The sequence below is a fragment of the Lupinus angustifolius genome, chromosome LG01 (assembly GCF_001865875.1).
Source record: "Lupinus angustifolius cultivar Tanjil chromosome LG01, LupAngTanjil_v1.0, whole genome shotgun sequence".
In the NCBI taxonomy this organism is placed as follows: Eukaryota; Viridiplantae; Streptophyta; class Magnoliopsida; order Fabales; family Fabaceae; genus Lupinus; species Lupinus angustifolius.
This window is the reverse complement of record NC_032009.1, coordinates 28134799-28144806: the sequence shown is the minus strand read 5'-3', so window position 1 is coordinate 28144806 and position 10008 is coordinate 28134799. Positions and strand designations below refer to the sequence as shown.

The following is a 10008-nucleotide window of genomic DNA, read 5'->3' as shown; positions in this document are numbered from 1 at the left end:
CTCATTTTAATAGAGACATAAAAATGAGAGACAAACACGATATTTCTCTTTATATCTCTACCTCCCTTTCTTACAAACAAACACACTAAACAGAACTTCTTTGGTACCACCTTTGACCGGCGGCGCCACTAACACAAAGTCGTAGAAAAAGTCTTTCACCCTCTCACCATCCTACCACTTGTCACAACACTCCTTTGTTTTTAAAGAACTCTTACATTTCTCTCTCTTCTATTAATCAAATTCAACCAATACTCCAACTAAAAACTAGGACTAATACCCCCTTAATTTTCACCATACAACCCCACAACAACTATTACTACAAGAAGAAACTCCACTTTCTTTTATTATTAACCTATTCCTTCTCCCATCTACCTATCTCTCTCTCCTCCTCCTCCTTCTCCATCTCCTTCTCTCTTTTTTTTCTTCTTTTTTTTTACCATAGCTTTAAAATTTTATGGCTTTGATTGTGGATCAACAATCAAACTTCAAGTACTTTTGTAAAATTTGCAAGAAAGGTTTTGGTTGTGGAAGAGCCCTAGGAGGACACATGAGGGCACATGGCATAGGGGATGAAACAGGCCAAATCGACGACGATGACCCGGAAGCGGATTGGGAAGAGAGGTTTGGTGGCAATGTGCCACCAAGCAATAAACGTATGTATGCCCTAAGAACAAACCCGAATAGGTTAAAAAGTTGTAGGGCATGTGAGAATTGTGGCAAAGAGTTTTTGTCATGGAAATCATTCCTTGAACATGGAAAGTGTACCTCTGAAGAAGCTGAGTCTCTAGTCTCATCTCCTGCTTCTGAAGCTGACGATGATGGTGTTGGAAGAAGAGGTTGTGGTTGGTCTAAAAGGAAAAGATCATTCAGAGCCAAAGTTGGTGATTGCTTTAATAAATATAATTGTCCTTCAAGCGAAGAAGAAGATCTAGCCAATTGTTTGATGATGTTGTCCAATGCCATTGTTGATTCTCCTTTAGCTGAGCCTGAAGAGTCTTGTGCCTCAGGAAGTAAAGATGAGGAAAGAAGAAATCCCATGAACTTCATTGCACCATTGTCATGCAGAGTTAATCTTGTTGATAATAAGGCTAAAGGGGTTGCAAAAGGGTTGTTTGAATGTAAAGCATGCAAGAAAGTTTTCAATTCTCATCAAGCATTGGGTGGCCATAGAGCTAGCCACAAAAAAGTTAAGGGATGTTTTGCTGCAAGACTTGATAATAACATTGATGATAATCTACCTGAGGATGATGTCATAATACATGAAGAGTTTTTTCCTACAAAATCAAACTCAAGTCTTCAATTCGATCATGGTTCCACATTAGCCTCTTCCTCTAAGAGAAAATCCAAAGTTCATGAATGTTCCATTTGTCATAGGAGTTTCTCTTCAGGACAAGCATTGGGGGGACATAAAAGGTGCCATTGGATCACATCATCAAATGCACCTGATACTTCTACATTGGCAAGATTTGAACAATTTCAGGACCACATGGAACAAATACAAAAGTTTGATAACTCTTCTGACCCACTTGAACTCAAACTTGACCTAAACCTTCCTGCTCCTGCCAATGACCTTACCAGAAAGAACTTGTCCACAGAAATTTTCTTGCTGCCATGGGTTGGAACAAATGACAATAATAATAATTATAATAATAATAATAATAATAATAATAATAATAATAGTCAATGTCAGAGTCACCACCAACACAACCAAATTGTCAATGACAACAACAATGAGGACAAAAATAATAACACCAGTAATGTTTTGTTGCAAAGTGATGTGGATAATGAAGCTGATAGTAAGGCCAAGTTAGAAAAACTAAGTGAGCTAAAGGACATGAACAATGGTGGAAGTTCTTCACCATGGTTGCAGGTGGGAATTGGCTCCACAAATGATGTGGGAACAGAGAAATGATACATACATTTTTTGCCGAAGCATTGTGAGGATTGCACTTAGTAATCGCTTTGGAGTTTTTTAAAGGAAGAAACTGTAATTATTTATACAAACATTGTCACAATTTTTAATACGTTTATCATAACTTACAGTAATTTTTTCGTTCTGTATAATGTTATGATCTGAAGTTGTATTCAAAATAAATTTAAATGTTAATTTTTGCACTTCTTCATTCGATTTAGACATTTACAAGAGTGTCTAGAAATGCTCTACCATTTTGTAGTCATTAAATATATCGGTCAAGCTCCTCTCCATTAAGTAAGTGTAATTTTTCCTTTTAGTTTGAAGGGTAAATTTATCTTATCATAATAAACATAAGGGTATAAATGTAAAAATATATCACATTTTTTTTAGTTTTTGGTATCAATTGCCTCTCTATTATCGGACAGGAGTCTCATTTTAAAGATATAGTTATAAAATTTAGTTATTTAGTTCTAGACTTGTGAACACATAAATTGTTTAGTCCATTTTACATTGTAAAATATGATAGAGTTAATGAATATTCTATCAATATTTTTAAAACAAGTGGGGATCCACTTACTATAAGAGTAAGTTTTTTAAACTTATTTCCTATTTTAGTAATCAATTCTAGGGATATATAATGATTTAAATTTACTCACTAATTGAAATCATTGTATTTCCCTAAAATTGATGGCTATAATGAGGAGTAGAATAACTTACTCTTGGAGTAAGTGGATCCCTCCTCTTTTAAAATATATAGGATATCTTATCCTCTTTCTATAATATAACATATGGAATATGCATTTTTAAAATATAGGATTTTCTATTAATATTTTAAAATATAATATATCAATGATATATTTTTATTTCTACACTCATATTTTCAACTATAAATACTAGAAATAATTGTGTGTGGTTTAATGATAGGGAAAATCACAAATGTACATTTTCGTTGCAAAGAAATAAAAGATATCGACCCCAAAAGGACTGAAAAGTTCCTTTAATTCTATCAATTAATTATATTTTACTCTAAATGAATTAAAACAGAATTGAGAATAATGGAATGTTTGACAATAACAATTTAGAAAATAGTAAAAGAATTGAGATTTAGATTATGGAGAATTCACAAGATAAGGTTACCGCATTTATACTCGCAAATCATTGTTTTCGCTTCTTTTCATGAAATTTAAGTCGTGAGGGTGGATTGCTCTTTGATATGTGTTTTCTTCTATTGCTACCCCTTTCACGAGCACGACTAAAATAAATGCAACGAAGTCGTCATTGATGTTTTTTGGAGGTAACACATGAAAAACCAATTTATAAATAAGGACTGATGTGCCCGCAAAGAAAAATTAAATTCGGGAGTCAGTTATGGATGAGGAAGATATTGGTACTTCATACTACCCGTTTAAAAATGGTACCTAGATCAATAATGTGGAAATTCGTTCAAAAATGTTAATTTCAACCTCATATTATTACACAAAAGAAAGACCAAATTTTTTTTATTTTTTGTGTCTGACACGGAAGTGTCTGCTCCTATGTATCTCTAGCTGCAATAGCGAAATCAAGACTATGTAATTCTTTCATAAAAAATGTTGATTAGTTGAATTTTATTTATATAAATGTACAAGCTAAGATAACGCGACAAGACACTAGTCCTATAGTGCACTACATCGTTTTGTTTTAGACAACATAAAATAAGGCGACAAGGAACTAGTCCTCTAATACACTATTTTACATTGTTTTTATTAAACTATTATTTTAATAAATTAACAAGATGAGATAACGCAACAAAACACTAGTCATATAGTGCACTACATCGTCTTGTTTTAGACAACATAAAGTAGGACGACAAGAAACTAGTTCTATAGTGCACTACTTTACATTGTTTTTATTAAATTATTATTTTTAAAAATTAACAAGATGAGTTAATGTGACAAGACACCATTCCTATAGTGCACTACCCCTCTTTACTTTAGAAAATATAAAATAGCGCGACATGGAACTAGTCCTATAGTGAACTACTTTACATTGCTTTTATTAAGTCATTATTTTTTAAATTAACAAGATGACGCAACGCGACAAGACACTAATCCTATAGTGCATTACCTCTCCCTACTTTAGACAACATAAAATAGCGCGATAAGGAACTAATCCTATAGTGCACTATTTTACATGGTTTTTATTAAATTATTATTTTTTAAAATTAACTAGATGAGGTAACACAACAAGTTACTAGTCATATAGTGCACTGCCCCTCATTGTTCTAGACAACATAAAATATGGTGACAAGAAGTAAGTCCTATAATGCACTAATTTACATTATTTTTTATTAAATTATTATTTTGATAAATTAACAACATGAGATAACACGATAATGCACTAGTCTTATAATGCACTACCCTTCCTTGCTTTAGAAAACATAAAATAGCGTGAGACGAAACTAGTCTTATAGTGCACTATTTTACATTGTTCTTATTAAATTATTATTTTATGAAATTAACAAGATGAGGTAACACGACAAGACACTAATCATATAATGCACTTTCTCTCCTTGCTTTAGACAACATAAAATAGTATCAAAGAAACTAGTCCTATCGCGTACTTTTACATTACTTTTATTAAACTATTATTTTTTAAATTAACAAGATGAGGTAACCTAACAAGACACTAGTCCTACAATGCATTACCCCTCTTTGCTTTAGACAACATAAAATAGCGTGACAATGGACTAATCTTATAGTGCACTATTTTACATTACTATTATTAAATTATTACTTTTAAAAATTAACAAGATGAGGTAATACGACAAAACACTAGTTTTATAATGTACTATTTCTCCTTGCTTTAGACAATATAAAATAGCGCGACAAGGAACTAGTTCTATAGTGCACTATTTTATATTGCTTTTATTAAATTATCATTTAAATATTTATTGATTTATATCACATTTAAAAAATATTTATTGATTTAAATATTTATTGATCTATATCGATCTTCCAAATGAAAATGCATTTTTAAATAAAAAAAACACATTGCATGCATCATTCTTTACTTCATTTACATAATAAAATATCGTTTCACCAGGTATCATCTAAACATTGCTCCCAAGCATCCGTACCACACCAGACTGCATTCCAAGCTGATAGCAGACCAAGAATCTAGTAGCATTGACAACCGGTCTGAGCTTGCCGAAATGAAAGCGCAAATAAATTAGATGATGAAAATCATACAGGATATGCAAAAGGCTCAAAGCTCGGAAGAAGATGCCACTGCGTCAGGCGCCAAACCTTCACAATCCACACAAAAGGTGGGTCCCAAGACAGTTACTGGGGCCAACCATCGTAAGGGTGTTATCATAAGGTATGAAGACACAACTGATAGTCAAGAGGAACAACAATCAGCTGAGGAAGACGACGATGAGCAAGACGAAGATCCTAGTCACAATCTTCCTCCTAAAAACAAGACCACAAGCCACCAGGCTGAAGCTAAGATAAACAGGAGTACCCCAGACGAATCCTCAAGCCAAGAGAAGGCAGAGCTGGAACTTATAAAAGTGAGACTAAGGGCCATTGAGGGCACAAGCTTCCCAGATGTAAAAAATGCATTTGAGATGTGCCTCGTACCAGATGTAGTGTTTCCACCAAAGTTTATAACTCCTGAGTTCGAGAAATACGACGGTACTTCCTGCCCGAAAGTCATCTACATATGTATGCTAGGAAGATGACAGCTCATCACGGAAATGACAAACTGTTGATTCACTACTTCCAACACAGTCTGACAGGGGCAGCCATGGGCTAGTACATCCGCTTGGAAAAGGCTCAGATTAAAACTTTCGTTGATTTATCCAATGCCTTCATGAAGCAGTATAAGTACAATGAGGACGCTGCTCCTGACAGGGCCAAGAAGCCAGAAGAAAGCTTTAAGGAGTATACCCAACACTGGAGAGCTTTGGCGTCAAAAGTCATACCCAGATTGGAGGAGGAAGAACAATTGTCTATCTTCGTGGATACTTTGAAGGAGCCCTATTATGATTACTTGGTGGGAAGTGTTGCATCGAGCTTCAATGCACTCATTAAGGTTGGGGAGAAAATAGAAGGACACATAAAGAGTGGAAAGCTGGTAGTAGATCAGCCCAAATCAAGCATAGGCAAAAAGCCCAACTTTATGAAGAAGAGGGAGGGAGAAGCACTCGCGGTGTTCACTGAGCCGAAGGGATATAAGGCCCAAAACCCTAAATACCAGGCCTCATACATTGCCACACCACACAGCCCAACTACACAGCCCACAATAACAACCGCCAAAACTATAATCAAACACAATCCTACCAACCCCGCCAAAACCAGAACCAAACACAAGCCTACCAAAATCAAACCCAAAATCGCAACCCCGAAAGAAGAGGCCCACAATTTGACCCGATACCAATACCCTATGCTGAGCTATACTCTCATATGCTAAGGGAGAGAATGATAAGCCCTATAATAGGAACGATACCCGAATCACCCGAAGCCTGGTTTAACCCAAATGTTACTTGCGAGTATCACTCTGGGGTCATTGGCCATTCCATTGAACATTGTCGAGCTCTAAAGCATAAGGTGCAAAGCCTGATCAATGCAAAGCAACTGCATTTCAAGCCCATCGTGCTAGATATAGATAGGAATCCATTACCTAATCATGGTAATCAGGGTGTGAATGCTGTAGAGGAGACTCATGGTAGCGCATTCGTTTGGGAGTCGGATGAGGTAAAAACGCTTATAAGGGTAATTTTTCAGGAAATGTGCAAACATGAAATGGTGAAAAGGCTGGTGGAAGATGAAGATTCAGCTAGTTGTGAGTTGCATGGCAAAGTGGGTCCCTCCCTAGAAGAGTGTCCAGAATTTAAGCTCTTACTGCATAAGATGTTGGATATGAGATTGATCATAATAGAGAGGGGACCCTCGTATCAGACTGTTAATGCTACCTCTAGAAGTGAGGAAGACATGAGAAGGACCATGAGGCCATCAATTACTCGCTATGAACCTGTATTGAACATTCCAGATAATGCTCAGTTACACCCACAAATAACTCGATGGGTGCCAGTCATAAGTACGATGGAGCCTGTTCTGAGGCCTGTAGCAGAAGAGAAACCACAACCTTTCCCTTACAAAATAGATAAAGCGGTACCATGGATCTATAGTGGAGGGAATTCAGAGACAAATGAGCTACAGATAGAAGTCATCAATGTTGTTGGGGACAATCGGATAACTAATCAGATAACTAGAAGTGGACGTGTCTATGTTCCCTCAGATGCTGAAAAGGCCTTTGCCAAGGATAAAGGAAAAGGGAAAGTATGTATCCCCACGGAAGATGAATTGGAGGCCAATCTGAATGACTTGTTGCATAAGCATGGAGATAAAGGGGAAGTATCCAATAAGGAAGCTTGTGAATTTCTGAAATTCATAAAGCAAAGTGAGTATAAGGTCGTGGATGAACTAAACCGCACTCCTGCCAGGATATCCATTTTGTCTCTGCTAATGAGTTCTGAACCCCATAGAAAAGTGCTGATGGAGATATTGAACCGTGCACATGTTAGCCACGACATAACCACTGACAAGCTTGGTGGTATCATCAACAACATCGTGGCTGATAATTACATTTCTTTCAGTGATCAGGAAATACCTTCTGAAGGAATGGGACACACTAGCCCCCTAGACATCTCTATAATGTATCAGAATTGCTTGATTGGTAAGGTTCTTATCGATAATGGCTCGTCCCTCAATGTCATGTCAAAAAGGACGTTATCGAGACTTCCAGTCGACGCATCATATATGAGAACAAGCTCTATGGTAGTGAAGGCGTTTGATGGATCCAACAGGGATGTCATCGGAGAAATGGAGTTCCCTATAAAAATAGGACCCTGCACTTTCCAGATAGTATTCCATATCATGCATATTAATCCCAGTTACAGTTGTTTGTTGGGAAGACCATGGATCCATGCTTCAGGGGCTGTACCTTCTACATTGCACTAGCGAGTTAAGTTTATTGTAGACGGAAAACTCCTTACTATTATGGGAGAAGAAGATATTTTGGTATCAAAATCTCTTGACACTCCGTACGTCGAAGCAGCAGAGGAAGCTATTGGAACATCCTTCCAAGCATTGGAGATTGCCAATGCCTCATTTGTAGGAGGAGGGACACCCGCACCGCGTCCCCAACCTTCGGAGGCACCGCTGATGATGGCAAGATTAATGCTGCAGAAGGGCTATCAACCAGGGAAAGGGCTTGGGAAGTTTGGCCAAAGAAGAGAAAGCCTAGTCATGTTATGGCACACCAAAGATCGGTATGGCTTGGGATACAGACCCACTCAGGTAGATAGGGAGAGAACTGCTAAAGAGAAAAGGAAGGGAAGGCTGGTGCGCCTGGGGTAGTGGGAGTATGAAGCTGGTAACATATCCATCCTGCACATTAGCTAGAACTTCGTCAGTGCAGGCTTAGAACCAAGAATGACTACTGTTGTGGGAGATGATGATTCAGAAGGTGGGGCAGACTACGTTGTTCAGTGTCCTCCAGGCACCACTCTCAACAACTTGATAGAGGAAGACGCATCTCCACAAGCGTTTTTTGAAACAATGTAATAAGATGCTAGAATCCCTTGGCCATGTCTAAAGCTATTGGGGTTATTTCTTTTCAAATAAGGACAATATGTTTATGTTTCATTGAATAGTACAAGTTTTTTGAATTCAATAAAGTGCATTTCTTTTTTCATATTTTGCGTCCCATTTTATTCTATATATTTTTTATAACTGCACACACAAACAAAACAACAACAAGCAAAACCATGAAAAACCCAGAAATAAAAACTAATCATAGCATCATAGCAACAACATAATGCAGATCCAACATTAACCCCAGAAATAATAATCATGTTATCAGCCACACGTACAATCATGATCATCTGATTAATCCGCTCGATGAGGGAGATAATGATGAGGAATGGGAGGCATCACGTGAGTTATTGAGGATGGTTGAGCAAGAGTCCAGAGAAATTAAGCCTCATGAAGAGCCCACTGAGCTAGTAAATTTAGGGACAGAAGATGACAAGAAAGAAGTGAAGGTAGGTACATTGATGAAGGAGGAAGAGCACAAAAAGATAATTTAGCTTTTGCACGAGTTCAAATATGTGTTTGCATGGTCGTATGTCGATATGCCGGGTCTGGACAGAAACATAGTGGAACACAAGCTGCCATTGAACCCAGATTCACGCCCGTTTAAGCAGAAGCTATGGAGGATAAAACCAGAAATTTCCTTAAGGGTGAAAGAGGTAGAGAAATGGCTAGACGTTGGGTTCGTGACAGTCTCTACATATCCAGGATGGGTGGCTAATGTTGTAGCTGTACCAAAGAAGGGAGGCAAACTCAGGATCTGCATTGACTATCGAGATTTGAACAAGGCAAGCCCAAAGGATGACTTCCCAGTACCTCATATAGATGTCTTGGTCGACAACACTGCAGACCATGCCCTTTTCTCTTTCATGGATGGGTATTCTGGGTATCATCAGATCAAGATGGTCTCTGAAGATGTGGATAAAACCACTTTCATCACCCCATGGGGAACCTTTTGCTATCTAGTTATGCCTTTTGATTTAAAGAATGCTATGGCCACATACCAGAGAGTAATGGTAGCTCTTTTTCATGACATGATGCATAAGGAGGTGGAGATCTATGTTGATGACATCATATGCAAATACAAATCAGAGGTGGAGCATGCAGAGAACCTAGGGAAATTATTTGAACGACTCAGAAAGTATAGCCTCAAGCTAAGTCCCACATAATGTAGCTTCGGGGTTAAATCAGGACGAGTCCTCGGTTTCATTGTCAGCCAGAAAGGAATTGAAGTAGATCCCGAGAAAGTCAAAGAAATCATGGAAATGCCCGCACCCCGAACCGAGAAGGAAGTCAGAGGTTTCTTAGGGCGTTTGAACTACATATCTAGGTTCATCTCTCAATTAACAGCTACCTGTGAGCCAATCTTCAAACTATTAAGAAAAAGTCAGGCAGTTAGATGGAATGACGATTGCCAGAAATCCTTCGAAAGCATAAAGCAGTATCTGACCAATC

At 37.6% G+C, this 10008-nt stretch overlaps 2 protein-coding genes across 2 annotated transcripts; both read left to right on the top strand.

Moving 5' to 3' along the window:
• Positions 368 to 2103, top strand: LOC109359655 (zinc finger protein ZAT1-like). Its single transcript, XM_019604353.1, has one exon. It carries the CDS (start codon positions 455 to 457, stop codon positions 1910 to 1912), a length of 1458 nt encoding a protein of 485 aa, XP_019459898.1. The 5' UTR covers positions 368 to 454; the 3' UTR covers positions 1913 to 2103.
• On the top strand, positions 6379 to 7920 carry LOC109331334. The gene has a single exon (XM_019565789.1). It carries the CDS (start codon positions 6379 to 6381, stop codon positions 7918 to 7920), a length of 1542 nt encoding a protein of 513 aa, XP_019421334.1.